Source organism: Dendrobates tinctorius, unplaced genomic scaffold (genome assembly GCF_039654945.1).
Source record: "Dendrobates tinctorius isolate UK_male_01 unplaced genomic scaffold, ASM3965494v1 ptg000003l, whole genome shotgun sequence".
Classification (NCBI taxonomy): domain Eukaryota; kingdom Metazoa; phylum Chordata; class Amphibia; order Anura; family Dendrobatidae; genus Dendrobates; species Dendrobates tinctorius.
In genome coordinates, this window is record NW_027361671.1 from 87,413,543 (window position 1) to 87,431,689 (window position 18,147).

Genomic DNA, 18,147 nt, shown 5'->3' on the forward strand with positions numbered 1-18,147 from the left:
GTGAAGGGGAAAATGAACTCACAATACCCTGGGTTGCGCTGGCTTATCGGCTGCCGCTCTGCAGGCTGGATGGTCGGGGGACACCGGGACTGCAGGCCTCTGCTTCTCACTTCCCGCGTGCTGGCCTCTTCCCGCGCAGCACTTTACTTTTTCCACGCTTTTCGGCTGGGTCCGCCCCTTTGGTTTCCCGCGCGCGCCAAGCAGCGGGGTAATGGCGGCGATGGCGCCGACAGTCTGTGGCACACAGCACAGTCTCTGGCCCTCAGGACCCAGGGACACCGGGCTCCGTTAATCCTGTTCGTGATGCCAAAATGGGTCGCTCTCCCAGGGCTGTGGGGTACTCTGTACCAGGCCGGTCTCTCAGAGGGGAATGTCACAGCAGCGGTGACCCGGTCCGTGGCCCTGGGCGCCAGTGTAAAAGGGATTATGTGATGGAATAAAGTTTATGAGTGAATGATTCATGACACCACCTGTGGTGTTCGGCAATGAAGATGTTAAGCCGACGCTGCAGACAGATCCCCTGGGACAGATGGTGTGGTGCAGCTATGATGTTGTGGCCCTCCACAGGTAGGGCAGTAATCCCAGGGCAGTGAGGATAGGTGTTGAGGAAGAGGATGCAGTGCCTGGCACAGGGATGAAGCAGTGCTGACGGGGTTGCAGGAAGAAGGCAAGGACACAACAGGGTGCAGTTTCTTTACCTTTTCTTTGCTTGGCAAATGCAGTCCAGGGTCCAGATTACAGATGGCACAGGAGCTGGCTAGCCTGGAAGCAACTTAGGAATCTCTTTATGCAGATGGGTTGTGTAGTCTCCTTCCTAGCGCTTATTTTTAGGTACTTGCAGTACTGTGTTACACTGAAGTTCCACTTGCTTATTCTCTTTAGAACTCCTTCGTATGGCAGACAGCTGTAGCCTTCCTCTTCTGGCTCACACGTCACTGTTGTGCCTCTGAGTCTTATGTGGGAATAGAGCATTTACAGCTTCCTATTCCTCTGGTTTCTGTTGCAAGACCATCAGTGTCCGTACAGCCTTGGAGACCGGGCTCCAGATCATGCGCTATAGCTGGGAATGAGCCTGAACTCTCTGCTCAATCTCCCAGCTCTTCTCCTCCACATCCACACACGTTGCCCTCCTGACACGAACTCCTAATTTCCCCTTCCTGGCCCCCAGAGAGCAGCTCTTCCCCCAGTTTTGGGTTCAGAGCTCCCTCTGCTGACCTGGAGTGGGAGCTGTGTTGTGTGTTGTATTTAACTGCCAGAGAAATCCTTTATTGCTTCCAAGCATGACATCACACTCCCTAGGAGGAAGGCAATGCCATTGTGGTGACCATACTCCTGGGGGCGCCACAGGTGCATGTTTGAAATCTGCAACATGTCAATTTCTCCTGCAGGTACCCTGACTTTTTTGTGCGGAAAACCACAGATAAACTACATTGGATGTGGAAAAGCTCCAAGTAAAAAACAAGTTGCTGGCCCCTCTTTATTGTAAAACAGACTTTGAAATTGTAGGTTAATGAAAAAGCTTAAGAGTCTGTTGTAGTCAGTTTCCGTCTTAATAAACTCTCTCCTCTCCAATCCATCCTGAATGCGGCAGACAGGGTCGTATTGATGCCAAAGAAGAAAAAAAAAAACTTCTCACCTTAATAGCCTGTGGAGCGGGGAAGCATGGAAGCTATGGATTCGTCATGGATAATAATGAAGAGAAAAAAGGAGGATTTTCCAGCTTCCAAAAAAATTCCAATTTATTGTAGATAAAACAACATGAAAAAATAGACAGCAGTTCACATGATGTGAGATAAGGCTATGCGTTTCAAACAGAACACTGTTCTTTCTCAAAGCTTTCTCAGGGTCGTAATGATGTCCAGCCACTACACTAATGCCTGCACTCTTTGCCAGTCATTGCACTTCTTGGCAGTCTAATTCAGAGTACAACATAAACTTATCTCTCTCACCCACAAAGCTCTTCACAGTTCTGCACTGTCATACATTTTCTCCCTCATCTTTGTCTACTACCCTACCTGTGCTTTCTGCAACCGATCTAAGACTAACATAATCCAACCTTCCACTACCATCGCCAAGGCTTCTCTCGTGCTGTGCCAGTTTTCTATACTGCACTTCCCCAGACAATCCAATTAATACATAACACCCCACATTTTAAACGTGCTCTAAAAACACATCTCTTTTGAAAGGCCTATCACCTCACTTCACTGATATAACTCTTCCACATTCCCCCTTTATACATTTTCTTCAGAATCTGGGCCCTCCTATCCATCTGGTAACTGTACTTAGACAGATACTCATGCAGCTTATTTGAAAATGTTCAATTTATTATAATGATGGCTGGACTATACATCACAAGCACATTCTACCAACTGTGCTCCCCCTATTCCCTTATAGATTGTGAGCAGGGTCATCACTCCACCTGTACCTGCTGAATTATGTGTTACTCAGCAATGTCTTTATTCTTTGTACTTATCTCAGCTTAATTGTTAAGTGTTGCAGAATATGTTGGTGCCATACAAGGATAATTATTAAATATTATATATAATTTCTCTACTTTTCATTACAATGAAAGTATCATCTCCATAAGCAAACTAGCTACAGTGCTTTGTTTTTTTTTCAACATGAGTATTAAATGTCTGACTAGACGGACTTTGATCTTTCTGAAAACCTCTATAAACGCCACAAACACTGTTTTGAGTGCATTATTGTGACCTGTGGTGAACTGTGACCTTGTGGAAGATGTAGTGATCGGTACTGGCATATTTTACATTTATTTCGTAAAACAAACATGCAGGTCATCCACAAGTTAGTACAGCATTTGTATATTCTGTTATTACGGTATATTTATTTTAATTCAGAAAAAGGAATCAAAGATCACTCCAGTGGATAAGGATATAATACTACATAAGTGTAAAGGTGCAGAAGTTGTCCTGACACCCTTTCTGAAGATTTATTGTCTTAATGAATTGCAATAACCTGTATTATACATGATATAATATACCATATGTAGCAGTTTAGTCAGCCTGAGGATAGGGGTAACAGCCAGCCCAGGTGGGGAGTAGGCAAATAGGAAGCTAGTACCTGCTTGTTAGGCAGTTAGGGAGAGATCTTAAAGAGATAACAAGCTATTCTTTAGAAGACCACAAGTTGGAGAGTGTGTTTTAGTGACAGAAAAATTAAAGGGTTAACAAGTTCATGAACAAGTTTTACAGCAACTAAATATATAGAGGGCCGGAGTGGACAGACATAAGAAGTCACAAGAAGGTTCTTTTCCACCATCAGTGAGTACCAGACGCAGTAAGTAACTGCCCTAGACAGCTAGTAAGGAGTTGGCTATACTAGTCAACGATGTGTAAATTGGTCCCAGAGCTTTACAAAGGGTGCCATCATAATGTATGGGGGGGCTGTGGGGAACATCATAATGCATAGGAGGTGTGGTGGCCATCATACTATGCATGGGGGGCTGTTGTGACCATCATATAGTATGTAAGCTGTAAAGGCCATCATACTGTATAAGTGGCTTTGGGGGACAACATATTTTATATAGGGACTTTTGTGGGGCATTATACTGTGTATAGGAGGCTGCTGGGGCCATCATAATTTATGGGAGGCTATGGCAAGCATCATACTATCTGTGGGGGCCATTATACTGTATGAGTAGTCATGGGGGACTTTATACTGGGTATAAGGGGCTGTATGGGCCATCATACCGTATGGGGTGACTATGAGGAACAGTATACTGTATGGTGGGCTTTGGGGGCTATCATACTGTATGAGGGGCTATGGTGGACATTATGCTGTGCACAAGGTGTTGTGGAGGAAATTATTCATGATATGGAGTTGGGAGGACATCATACTGTATGAGTGGCTCTAGGGGACATTATATTGCATGGGGGTTGTAGGAGACAACATCATGTATGGGCATTGTGTTGGTAATTATAATATGTATGGGGGGCTGAAGTGATCATCATACTATGTATTAGGGCAGTAGAGGCTGCCATACTGTATAGAGGGGACTGTGGGGAATATCATATTTTATGGGGGTCTGCGGTGTTCATCATGCTATGTATGGGAGCTGTGGGTTCTATTATACAGTGTATGGATGGCTATTCAGGTCATTATACTGTATGAGGTGGCTATGAGGGACATTTTACTGTGTATAGGGTGCTGTGGGGCACATCATACTGTGTTGTGGTTGTAGTGACAATACTGGATGGGAGATGGGAAACTGTGGGGCCATCATACAGTATATAGGGGGCTGTGGTGAAGATCATATTGTATATAGGGGGCTGCGGTGGACATCACACTTTATGGGGGGGCTGAGGTGGATATTATACTGTATGGGGACTGTAATGATTGAACAGAAAATGGCCTTTCCTAATCTGTTCTCACAAAGTTGGAAACATCCGGACCAGGTTTTGGTTCTTGTCTCTCCTTTCCCGATCTGGTCATGTCAGAGGTTAACTTTCTCTGCCTCGTTCTGGTGTTCGGTCTGCTATTTCTCTGCGTTGCATCCTGCAGGCAGTGCCAGTTATATTTCCTGCCTACAGCGTGTGTAGCTGGCTCTGGTGAAACCCTGATTTGTCCTGCTGCGTTTAGCTGTTTTTGCCCCTGTCTGTTCACTCCTCTCTTACCCGTCCCGATTCTGTGTGCCCCTGTGTGTTTGGATTCCCCGGTACTTGACTCTGCTTTGGCTCTGACCTGATTCTGTCTCTTCCTTTTGGTACTTCTGCTACGGACCAGTAGTGACCTTTTGGTGCTCCTCTGACTGTGTTTGGGATTCCCCTTGGTACTACGCTACTCTCTGGTATTGACCCGGCTTGTCTGACTATTCTGCTGCCACCTGGTGATAGCCTCGCGGCAGTTCTGCTGGTCTGCTCTGAGCACGATTTCAGCCCTCTTTCCACTCTGCTGCCATCTAGTGGAGTTTGCATTTACCTGCAGTGCTGCTACCTGACAATAAAGTTGTCCAAAATGTCTTGATGTGTTGAAGCATTAAGATTTATCTTTGTTAAAACTACAGGACCTAGGCCAACCCTGAAAGACGATAGCAGTATCCCACCTTCACCAATCTTTACAGCTAGCTCATGATAGACAGGCAGATACCATTCTCCTAGCATCCCTCAAACCTAGAGTTTCCCATCAGACTACAGAGATTTGTCACTCTACTGTTCATATTTCCATTGCTCCAGAATCCAGTGGTGCTATGCTTTACATCACTTCATCCAACTCCTGCCGCTGTTCAGCCACAGAAAACAATAGTATGAATCATCCTGCTCACAGTTTTTGTGCTGTAATGTGGCGCCCCTAGGAGTATGGTCGCCACAGTGGCATTACCTTCCTCCTAGGGAGTGTGATGTCATGCCTGGAAGCAATGAAGGGTCTCTCTAGCAGTTAATCATTACATGCAACACAGCTCCATTCCAGGCCAGCAGAGGGAGCTCTGAACCAATACTAAGGCTTCTCTCTAGGGGCCAGGAGGGGAAATGAGTCAGTTAGTGTGATGAGGGCAACGTGTGTAGATGTGGAGAGAGAAGCTGGAGATTGAGCAGAGAGTTGAGGCTCAATCCCAGCTGGAGCGCATGATCTGGAGCCTGGTCTCCAAGGTTGTATGGATACTGACGGTCCTGCAACAGAAACCAGAGGAATAGGAAGCTGTAAATGCTCTATTCCCATCTAAGACTCGGAGGCACAACAGCGACATGTGAGCCAAAGGAGGTAGAAGGTTACAGCTGTCTGCCATACGGGGTAGATCCAAAAGGGAAGAAGAAGGAGGAGCGTCAGTGTAACACAGTGCTGCATGTACCTCAAATAAGCGCTAGAGAGGAGACTACACAACCCATCTGATAGAGAGATTCCTAAGTTGCTTCCAGGCTAATCATCTCCTGTGCCATCTGTAATCTGGACCCTGAACTGCACTTACAAAGTAAAGGTAAAGAAACTACACTTTGTTGTGTCCTTGCCTTCTCCCTGCAACTTCTTCAGCACTGCTACAGCTCTGTGCCAGACACTGCACCCTCTTCCTCAACACCTATCCTCTTCATCTACACTGCCCTGGGACTACAGCCCTGCCTGTGGAGGGCTACACCATCATTGCTGCACTACACCATCTGTCCCAGAGGATCTGTCTGTAGCGTCGGCTTAACATCTTCATTGCCGAACACCACAGGTGGCGTCACGAATCACTCATAAACTTTATTCCATCACTTCATCCCCTTTTACATGGGCGCCCAGGGCCACGGACCGGGTCACCGCTGCTGTGACATCCCACTCTAAGAGACTAGCCCGGTACCGAGTACCCCACAGCCCTGGGAGGGCGACCCACTTAACTTAGATATCTGCAATGATTGAGTCAGAAGAGCGTTGGTGACTGTTATGCACTATGCACCTCAGCACTCTGTGGCCAAGCTCTGCCACTTTACATGGTCTTTACTTTGTAGATGAGCATCTGTGGGTCCTAAACGCTACCACTTCTCAATAATACCTCTCACAGTTGATGCGCTCACACTTTTGCCCCTACAGTGTATTTGAAAATGTTATCTTACGTGGGTTTGTGTAATAAACCATATTAATACTTTTATGCAATGACTTTCTTCTGTTAGACACATTTAAGATTACATAAAAATGCTGCTGTAGAAACTGCAATACCCAGGAAAATAGTAAGAAATATTACCTGCCGTAGATCCCCCTGACACAATGCACAGCTCCTGGGTGGTACGTGCACACACTGCCTGAATCAATGTCACATCCATAATCCGGCTGCAATGTAAAAATATTTCAATGTCAGTTTGGAATATAAACTGTAGTTTCATTTTACATATATTACATATACTACATATTTATCCTTTTTGCATGGACTTTTGGCTGGGTGGTGAACAAAACGCAGCAATATGGAGGCCAATGACTGTTTTATCTCATCATGCAATGCATTTAATAACTGGACTAAAACCTCCCGCAGAATGTAGTCTATACATTCTGTATAAACATAGTAATTTATAGTTTTTCCATTAACCTGCTGTGACACAGATACATACAGATAGGACTGCATATAGGTTCTGTTATTATTTAACTAATCAGAAACGTGGGCGCACTCTGCTTGTGTAAAATTAAGGATTTCTTTGTGTAGAGCTTTTTGCAGCTCTTTTTAAAGCTGTTAAGAAAAACAATTTGCTTTTTTTATTTGTTGATCATTTTTATTCATACATCATTTTTTTTCTTCCTATAGCAAAAAGTATGGGAGAATGAATTGAAAACGGTCATCCCTAGAGTATGTGATCTTTAAAAAAAAAAAAAACACCAAACACCCCAAAGGGTGAAAGACCCTAAAAAGTCACAATTTTTTTCAGAACATTTCATATTTCCCTATTTATTTTTTGGACACACTCTGTTTTGCTTTTTTTTATTTAAAAAAAAAAAAAAAAGACAAAAAAAACAAAACAAGATCGTAATCAAAAATCCTATGTTCAAAACCACCCAATAGAAAAGCCCCAAATCCTGTTTATATAACAAATTTTAACGAACTAAAGCTCAGATTAATTATTACTTTGGTCCTCAGCATAAATTAGACCGGAAGGCAGAAGATATGACACGTGTCGCATATGGTCGATTGTAGATTTGGTGAATCTAGACACTTCTGTATTCACATTCCGTGTACAGACCACAATCACGGGACCAACCATGAGTCTCCTGTCCAAAAATATCAGCCTTGTGTATGCCTCTTAGGTTGTTAGTTAAGATCAGGAGGCCAAATGTCGGTCTGGGGTTTGAGGTCCATACACAGACCAAAAATCAAGGGCATGTGAATGCAACCTTACCCCAACTCTTCCCTTGAGAAGAGTCCTCTAAGCCAGGCCGCTTTTTTTGGCTTTTTTAGTGAAGCAAACAAAAACGACTTAAAACACAAAATAAATCTGGCGGATGTAATGTATGTCATTATTTCTGGCCAAGACACAATTGTGTCATATTTATCTTGATAAGGGCTCATTCAGGTGAGCGTAGTAAACCTTTTTGTGGTGTTTGTATGCAAATGGAAGGAGACCAACATCACACTGACCATTGCAAGTGCATATGCTAGCTCACATGAACTATTTTACAAATGGACCGATTGTCTGCATGGAAAAAAATTGCAGCACGCACTACTTTGATCCGTATTTCGGATAGACTCACCCATTATACGTTAATGGGTATGTAATAATGTATCACATACGGGTTGCCATTCTTATATCAGGCATTTTTCATGGACCCATTACTATTATTAACATAAGAAATGGTATTTGACCTTGCATTATCTATTAAATTGTCCATGTAAAAACTAAATGCGATATTAATGTCATAAGTCTGTAAAAAAATGAACATACAGTGAGGAAAAAAAGTATTTAGTCAGCCACCAATTGTGCCAGTTCTCCCACTTAAAAAGATGAAAGAGGCCTGCAATTGACATCATAGGTAGACCACAATTATGAGAGTCAAAATGAAAAAATAAATCCAGAAAATCACCTTGTCTGATTTGGCAAGATTTATTTTGCAAATTATGATGGAAAAAAAGTATTTGGTCATGAACAAAAGTTCTTCTCAATATTTTGTTATATATCCTTTGATGGCAATGACAGAGGTCAAACGTTTTCTGTAAGTCTTCACAAGGTTGGCACACACTGTTGGTGGTATGTTGGCCCATTCTTCCATGCAGATCTCCTCTAGAGCAGTGATATTTTGGGCCTGTTGCTGGGCAACACGGACTTTCAAATCTCTCCAAAGGTTTTCTATGGGGTTGAGATCTGGAGACTGGCTAGGCCACTCCAAAACCTTCAAATGCTTCTTATGAAGCCACTCCTTCATTGCCCTGGCGGTATGCTAGGGATCATTATCATGCTGAAAAACCCATCCACATTTTATCATCAATGCCCTTGCTGATGGAAGGAGGTTTGAACTCAAAATCTCACGACTCATGGCCCCATTCATTCCTTCATGTCCACGGATCAGTCGTCCCGGTCCCTTTGCAGAGAAACAGTAGGTATGGTGTTCTTTGGATACCACTCAGCATTCTGTCTCCTCCAAACATGACAAGTTTTGTTTCTATCAAACAGTTCTACTTTGCTTTCATCAGACCATATGACATTCTCTCAATATTCTTTTGGATAATCCAAATTATCTCTAGCAAACTTCAGACGGGCCCGGATATGTACTGGCTTAAGCAGGGGGCACTGCAGGATCTGGGTCCCTGGTGGTGTAGTGTGTTACTGATGGTAGATTTTGTTACGGTGGTCGCAGCTCAATCAGGTCATTCACTAGGTCTCCTGTGTAGCTCTGGGATTTTTGCTCACCGTTCTTGTGATCATTTTGACCTCACGGGGTGAGATCTTGCATGGAGCTGTAGGGAGGTTGAACTGACAGATAGATCTCCCTGTAGGAAGAGGCAGAGGGGTAGCGCAGTGTAGGTACAAAAGCGCTGAGATAAAGAGAAAGGGGTGCTGTGTTGTAGTTTGACCATTAGAGGGCAGAGGGAGTGTAGGAGTTTGACTGTGTAACTGCCATTGGTCAAAGAAACTGTCAGGTGATAGTGGGCGGAGCTACCAGGACTGGGAGAATAAGAGGTTGAAGGAAGGTTCTGGAAAGTCCAGTCAGCCAGGGGAGCTCACTAGTAAGAAGGTTCTGCTGTAGAGAGAGAGAGAGACTGTAGAAAGGCTCCACAGAGGAATTGACAGTTGAGACGGTCACGGGGGGTGGCCCAAAGGACAGTAGCCGCAGACGTAGACTGTCTGAGGGTACCAAGCGGATGGCGTACTTCGAAAGGTGAAGTGCTGTGGTGGATAGGCCTAGGGCAGCCACAGTGAGAAGAGCCACAAAGGACGCCTTGATGATGCAAATAAGAAGTGAAGGTACCCGGGTCTGTGAATAAAAGTGTGAAATTCCTGTGGAGAATTGCGGTGGTCGTCAGTGAGGCGGCCAATAAAGACGGACCTGTTGAATACAACCCTTGTCTCAGTCTCATGTCTGTCGGCGGCAAGAAGTGAGTCAGCCCCCATCCCTGTTGGCTACACTCTCTCACCTATCCTACAGAGCCCCAGATTGAGGGAGACTATCAGTGGTCTTGTATGTCTTCCATTTTCTTATTATTGCTCCCACAGTTGATTTCATCACACCATCTGCTTACCTATTGCAGATTCAGTCTTCCCAGCCGGGTGCAGGGCTACAATTTTGCTTCTGGTGTTCTTCGACAGCTCTTTGGTCTTCACCATAGGGGAGTTTGGAGTGTGACTGTTTGAGGTAGTGGACAGGTGTCTTTCATACTGATAACAGGTGCCATTGCTACAGGTAATGAGTGGGGGACAGAGGAGCCTTTTGAAGAAAAAGTTACAGGTCTGTGAGAGCCAGAAATCTTGCATGTTTTTAGGTGACCAAATACTTATTTTCCATTATAATTTGAAAAATAAATCTTGCCCAATTGGATTTGTTTTCTCATTTTGACTCACATAGTTGTGGTATGATGTCAATTACAGGCCTCTCTCATCTTTTTAAGTGGGAGAACTGGCACAATTGGTGGCTAACTAAATACTTTTTTTTCCACTGTACCTATGGCATACAAAATGAAAAATCATTTTTGTTTTCTGGATGAAATTTTTCATATGCTTTTATTAATTTTAAAAAGCACTTGAATTACCATATATTTATCTTCTCAAATATGCAAATGTATTTGCAATAAGGGAAATTCATAAGAATTTTGTATGTAATTTATTATTGCTTTTACTCCACTACTTTGTAAAATGCTACATTATGTGATATTTTTTTTGCATGTCCAAATGTTACTATTGTTGATTTTGCATCGTTTTTTTCTCCACATCTTTTTTTCCAATTCAGGTATGGTTTAGCATTCAAGGTGTTTTTGGACAGATTTATAAATTGTGGCATTTAAAAAAACTGCAAAAATAGTCTGTGGTGTAGTGACCACTGTGTCCGCTAGGAGGCGCTGTGTGGGTGTCCCAGGAGAGAGGATGAGTGGCAAGATGTTGAATGACCGTTATGTATCTCAAGGTAGGTGGCCTTGGGATGGAAGCTTGAACATGTGTGTTGGTCAGCAGAGGTACTGCTGAGCTTTCATTACACTGTGTCAGGGAGAGCGTTCCAGGTAGCTGGTGAGACGCGCGAAACCAGCTACCTACAAATCCACCCAGGGGTTTATCTAGAATGCCATAGTAAAGAATGTATGAAGGCTTGTAGGACCTGTGATGAGGTCATAGCTATGTGACCCGGTGGGCGTGGCTACGGACCATATAAGGTGGCCAGGGTAGGTCACATGAGTGAATGCTTGGACCCGGTTGGTCCATTTGGAAGGTCTCGCTGGAAGATGTGTCTGCCTTCCTGAGTGCCTGTGTGCATAATGGCTGCAACTGTCTGACAGTTCCCAGGGAGAGGGAATGAACGTCTGCAGTATGGTGAAGCAACCATGAGGTAACCCTGACGGGGTGAGAACTGTGAGACTAGAAAGCCTGCGCAATGGACATTGCATAACCTGTGTTAGTACAGGCTTAACAGACTGGAGCTCTGTCATAGACGCTATGCTGTTGATATGAACTTTCTGTGTCTGTTTATGGTTTATGATGCCTGAATAAACCACAAGAACTGATGATGTTTTATGGAAAACCTGTGCCGGATCTGGTTATTTGGCTGCCTAGCGAGTGTCCCCAACACGTATAACAAGTGCTACCTTACAAGTCACACAATAGACTAAGGCTGTGTGCCCTCGTTGCGTTTTTTAAGCGTTTCAGCCACGTTTTTGCCGCAGCGGAAGCGCTTAAAAAACACATTCACATGCAATCTTAAGGGATTCCGCAGTTGCTGTGCCAATGCTGCGGATTTTTCCGCTGCGGAATCGCATAGCGGTAAAATCCGCAGCATGTCCATTATTTCTGTGGAATCGCCGCCACAGGATTGCATTGAAACGCTCACTTTACGGATGTGGCTATGCCCACAATACGTAAAGTGAGCACTTCATGTGCGGATGGTACGCAGGGTCTGGAGGAGAGGAGACTCTCCTCCATGCCCTGCTGCCAGCAACTTCCGTTCCCAGGGATGCATTGTGAGAATCACCCCAGATGACGTCGCAGTCGTGTGACCACTACGTCATCAGAGGTCATTCGCGCAATGCATCCCTGGGAACGGAAGTTGCTGGCAGTGCCGCGTGCACCGCTGAGGACTCCGGGAGCCGACAGAAGGTAATTATATCTGTATTTTTTTTTTTTTATTATTATTTTTAACATTCTAGCTTTTACTATTGATACTGCATAGGCAGCATCAATAGTAAAAAGTTGGTCACACTTGTCAAGCACTATGCTTGACAAGTGTGACCAACCTGTCAATCACTTTTCTAAGCAATGCTTCAAATCACTTGGAAAAGCGCTAGCATTCTGCAAGCTAAAAACAGGTTGCAAAACACTTGTGTTTTGCGGGAAAACGCATTCGAATTCTGCATGCGTTTTACCCGTGGCACGGAGTTGCGGAAATGCTGCAGACAATTCTGCAGCATTTCTGCAACGTGGGCACATAGCCTAATTGTTCTAGATTGAATTGTTTTGTTTAGGGATATGCAAAATGTATCATTGTAAAACCCAAAGAGTTTGCACTTATCCTTTACTCAAAAAAACTGTTTTTAAAAATGCCTAGGACAATACATATCCCCCAGTGTTTAGGAAAAAACATACATGAAACCTGCCCGTATCTGCTCTTGATTGTGCTAATGTGCAAGGACAGTCTATGATCTCGGAGAGAAACTCAGGAAGCCTCTTGTCACTCTCATGCCACTTTAGACATTTATTGTGTGCCCAACCAGCAGAATTTTTGCGGAAGTCTTCCCCTAGGTGCCAAGCCATGGCATGATCTACACTCCATATAGATGGGATATTCCTAAAAAGAATAGACAAATGTGATCATAAACAACTAAAATGTCAGAAAAGGGATTGGTTTAATTTAAGCCCAAATACAGTAGTTGTACCTTATATCATGTAGTGCTGGAAGCTGGGAATCTAACCTCCACCATATATACTTACAGTAGGTCACTACTTTACTGTTCAAAAGTGTATAATGTATACTGTATATTTTTGCATTAGATGCATTCTGAAATCTTTTTTGCCCAAGAGCAGCTTGGTAATGGTTATTATGGGTCACCTTACCGGCCACTAAGAACTTTGCTTTCATGTCTCTTTCAACTTTATTCCCTTTTGTATGGAATGTGAAATGTGACATGTTCTCCTAATAGTATGTAAAGTCATATTTATCTACATTAAAGAAGTTTTGTGAGCTCTGAAAAAAAGTCCAGCTATTTACTAGATGGTGGAAGATTATGTAGTTAAGAACCTGGTTCTGTTCACACTTCTTTGCTTATTTTCTTGTCTTCCTGAGTAGAATGGGTCTATCTATATTCTTGACATATGCTGAAAACTATATTTTCCATCAAGCTTCAGTGTATGGACCACCTCATTTGTGGAGCATGATTGAAGATTTACCATACATTTGGGAGGGGGAGTTGAGTTTATGCTTTCTGAGCATACATTGAAGACACAGAGTTGCATAAGTTTGGAATATAAATAGCTAAGAAACCTAGCCATACCCTATGTAAGTGAAGTCTTCCATCACACTAAAAACAAGCCTGAATAATTATAATTATCTGGCAGCTTTTGCTTTGTAAGTGAAATCAGAAAGGAGTAAATTATTATTAAGTGCCTTTCATTGATGACAAAATTCTAAAAACATTCATAAAATCCCTTAAAAATGTAGTTGTCTATGACTTTGGTTAGGTTGCTCAGATGGAGATGGCAATTTCTTATTCTAACTTTCAAAATTTTTCAATTTTTTGTTATACACCATCTCACTCTTTTGCTCACCGCAGTGTAAATCAATCATACATGCAAAGTAAGAACTCCAAAAAAGGCACACTTGGCGGTCATGGCTCACCACTGTTTCACAATACTTATATTTTACAGAAAAGTCTACGGTGGTGATGGTTCTCTGCAAAGCCACTGCTCACTACATATAAGTGTTCTGGAGTCTTGTGCCCACTATAGCTAGTCTCTTACTCAATTTATATTTAAAGCGAACCTGTCAGCTGTTTTGGCCAATATAAGATGTGACCACCGCCTTTCAGGGCTTATCTATAGCATTCCATAATGCTGTAAATAAGCCCTCGATCCGACCTGAAAGATAAGAAAATTATTATATTTTATTATACTCACCAGGGGGGGCGGTCCGGTTTGATGGATGTCGCAGGTCCGGGTCCGGCGCCTCCCATCTTCTTGCGATGTCGCCCTCCTGCTTGCATCATGGCTCCCCGGCATCGCGCTCCTGCGCAGGCGTACTTCTCTGCCCTGTTGAGGGCATAGCAAAGTATTGCAGTGTGCAGGTGTAAGGAGGTGTCAAGGAAACTCACGTGCCTTCCTGAATACCAAGCACATGTAGCCCATGCGGCACCTTAGTGGTTGCTGTAAGACAGTGACTGGCGTTGTTGTGAATGGCCGGTATGTGTCACAGAGGAGGAGATCCTCTGCGCTGTAAACCTGGAATGTTTCTCTGAGACTTGTAGTTCCATGAACCTTGCTTAGTGTATAAGGGGCTGGGCTTGCAGGGTTAGTTGGAGAGCTGGATGGGTCTGGCTAAACAGACACCTCCCATCAATGGGTGTGTCTCATACAATATAATGAGACTGTGATTTGGTCACATGGTCTCTGTGTTGGAAGGTCCTGAAAGAGGACAGGTTTCCTGGATGGCACATAGAGGAAACATGTGTCTGCAGAGTCTGTGACTGCTATCTCTGTGGGGGAAGCTACTGTCCTTCTGTGGGTCTGGAACTGGCAGATGTGAGCTGGTCAAGCAAGTCATAGTACGGGTCATTGATCCCAGTAAGGCAGCTTCCCTGGAAGTCATGACTCATGTGATGCCAGCCTGTGAAGCCTGCAACGCTGCCAAGCAGGTAATCCAGAGCATGAGAGATTGTGCGCACTGACAAGGGTCAGTTAATGAACTGTGCGGACATAACTGTAGTTGAGAATGGACTGTATGTTAGGACTGTGATGTGTAACATGGCCTACAGTGGTTTATGATTTGCATAATAAACCGCACAGATTGATTAAGTGGAAAAATCATTCCTGTGTGCCTTAAATCCCGCTGCCAAGTGAGTGTTCCCCAATACATTCAGTGAGCACTGCACTACATTGCCTTATGTTTTACACTGTTCCGCCTTAATATGTCAAGCATTCTTTGTACATCCCATATTATTGCTATGTAATTAGGTTAGGGATAGAAGAGTTTAATTAAGGGGGCTGGAATAGCAGCCTCAAAGAAGAAGGAAGGTCCTGCCTCAGGAGGAGAGCCCAGGCAAGACAGCCTGAGGTATTGTGTGTCCCTGTCTGGGGCCCAGGTGCGTTCCCACTTGGGACAGAAGGAGCCCCACGTCTAGGGCAAACGTCCATCCCCATCTGGGGCATAAGTATGTCCCCGTCTGGAACAGTGAGGACCCCCATTTGGGGTATATGTGGATCCCCGTCTGGGACAAAAGGGACCCCCGGATGGGACCTCAAGCTGTCAAGGACTGCTGGGCAGTGGAACAGGAAACAGGAACTGTGATAGTACCCTCCAGATGACTGTGAGCTTCCAGGAGCCGTTGGGAGCTGATGCTTTTGCAGCTGCTGCCGAAGGAGCAGCATCTTTGAATAGGGACAGTGTAGGAAGTGTTAGCTTCTTCTATTCTTTATCTTCATTAAACAAGTTGCCACTGTTGGGCCCTAAAGTGTGTGACGTGTTGTGCATCTGGAGGACGCCGTTTCAACGTGGAGAGCAGTCATGATTCTGAGGTAACCCACTGTGACCTGGGGCTGGGACTGGAACTGTCTATTCATGTGCAAGGGGCCGGGTGCTCACTGACTGTGCCTTAGTGGACTTGCACATGACTACCATCCCGTGCCACCTTGTTACACAGGCGCCACGAAAGGTCAGAGAGGCCCAGATCCTGTGCACTGCAGGAATTTGCTCTGCCCTCAACAGGGCAGATAAGTATGCCTGCACAAGAGTGCGATGCCGGGGAGTCTGTGAATCAAGCAGGAGGACGACATTGCAAGAAGATGGGAGGCACCGGACGCGGACCTGCAACACCATCAGACTGGATCGCCCTTCAGTTGAGCATAATAAAACTTATTTTTCTTATCTTTCAGGTTGGATCGGGGGCTTATCTACACCATTAGAGCATGATACTTTAAACCTGTCTAAGGCTAATGCACCAACACAGTAACACAAAGTACTTGCAATCATCAGATTACTCAACTACTAGACCTGTTACATTCTCATTTTTTTATGCCTTTACACCCCCAGTGGTGGAAAATGTACCTCTATATACTCTGATAGTCTCACCCAGCCATACATTGGATATACAATGATCATGATCACCATATGCTGCCTTTATCCCAAACATGGCAGTAAGGAAAACAAACCGAAGCCCTATGGTCATCCTAGAAGAATTTACCTGAAGAAAATCACTTAGCAGGCCATGAACATTACAAATACAACACTGTATAATGTAAATTACCAACATGACATGCAACTACACACTGTCCATGCTAACAAAAGAGTGAGCTTTCCACCCTATACCAGCTTCAATATCTAGATTTGAAAATCCTTTCTTTTCTCTCCACAAATTTGTAATACCATAAAATAGTTATGATCTTACCACTTGCCATCATCATATTCACTAGTCACAATCCTAAGGCTTCCAAATTCGAAGACCCTATGTTCAGCAGCTGCTGGTTTGGGGTTGAACGTGAAAGTTCCATTATTGAGATGTTCACGTACCAACGTATAAAGATATTGCCAAGAGGGTGACCAAGAGGCAGAATATGGTTCTCCTGAGAACAGAAACAAAAGAAAAGTATTTTTTTCACAGAACTGCATTTTTTTGTACTTAAGGTACAACACTAGGGTTAGGTTTTAATACACAATGTACATAATTATTAAGCAAGGGATTATTTTCAGCATATCATAATTTTTATGCAACTCCAAGTTGTATGCAATATCACATACTCCTGTAGCGCTAGCTGAATGTGTCTCTCCTCATTGATTCCTTCATCTAGCACTAGAGGTCTTGGGTCCTACAACATGTAACCCTCATTTTTGCCTTTTAATGCTTTCTTGTACAAGTCTTTATCTGTTAAAAGGAACCTGTCACCAGGTTTGTCCCATATGAGATAAGACCACCACCTTTCAGCCCTCATTTACAGCATTCTAATATGCCCCCAATCGGCCTGCAACAAAAGAAAACACCTTTTATTATACTCAGGGAAGTCGGGACTGATGGGCATCGCAGTCTTGGTTCGGCGCCTCCTCTCTACTTGTGATGCCATCCTCCTACTGTGCTTCATGAGAAAGACGTGTCCTACGTCATCCACACAGTGTTCCCTGGCGTTGTGTTCCTGTGCAGGCGTACAGAGCAAAGTACTGCAGTGTGCATGGGCCTGGAAAGGGCCCTGGCGCATGCACACTGCAGTACTTTACTCTGCCCTAATTAGAGCAGAGAAGTACACCTGCGCAGGAGCACAATGCGGGGGGAACACTGTGTGGATGATGTAGGGCGCATCATCCACCCGAAGCACAGAAGGAGGACGGCATCGCGAGAAGTGAGGAGGCGCTGGACCAAGACAAGTGACGTCCATGGGACAAGACTGACCTGTAGGTGAGTATTATAATAAAAAGTGTTTCTTTGCTGCAGGCCAGTTTGGGGTCATATATACAGCATATTAGGATGCTGTTTATCAGGGCTGAAAGGTGGTGGTCTTATCTCACCTGGGATGAACCTGGTGGCAGTTTCGATTTAACCATTTAACTCATATGCTCCAATAGCCACACATATCATGTTATTTTTTGGCTTTATGAGAGACATTGTCATTAGCACATTCTAGTGGTCTTTAGTTATCTCTATGCTTATCTTCCTTTATATTTAATTATGATATCCACATCTTTCTTTTCAATTATGCATGTATGTTTTTTTTGTTATATAACCTATTTATGTTCAGGGTTGTTGTCTTTGTATTATTGGTGCTGTCTGTTTATATGGTGCATTTTTTGGACATCTAGTTGGCTTTGGTATATTATAGTGCGTGGTTGTTATTATTATTT

The 18,147-nt window shown here is 43.9% G+C and overlaps 1 protein-coding gene across 1 annotated transcript in view; it reads right to left on the reverse strand.

Annotated features, from left to right (window-relative positions):
* Positions 1-18,147, reverse strand: part of SUSD2 (sushi domain containing 2) — a 340,007-nt gene that overhangs the window by 126,232 nt on the left and 195,628 nt on the right. The window contains exons 17-19 of the mRNA XM_073559037.1: positions 16,706-16,880; positions 12,696-12,897; positions 6,674-6,759 (exon numbers count right to left, since the gene is read on the reverse strand). Of these exons, the coding sequence (XP_073415138.1) occupies positions 6,674-6,759; positions 12,696-12,897; positions 16,706-16,880 (463 nt within the window). The remainder of the gene's footprint in view (positions 1-6,673; positions 6,760-12,695; positions 12,898-16,705; positions 16,881-18,147) is intronic.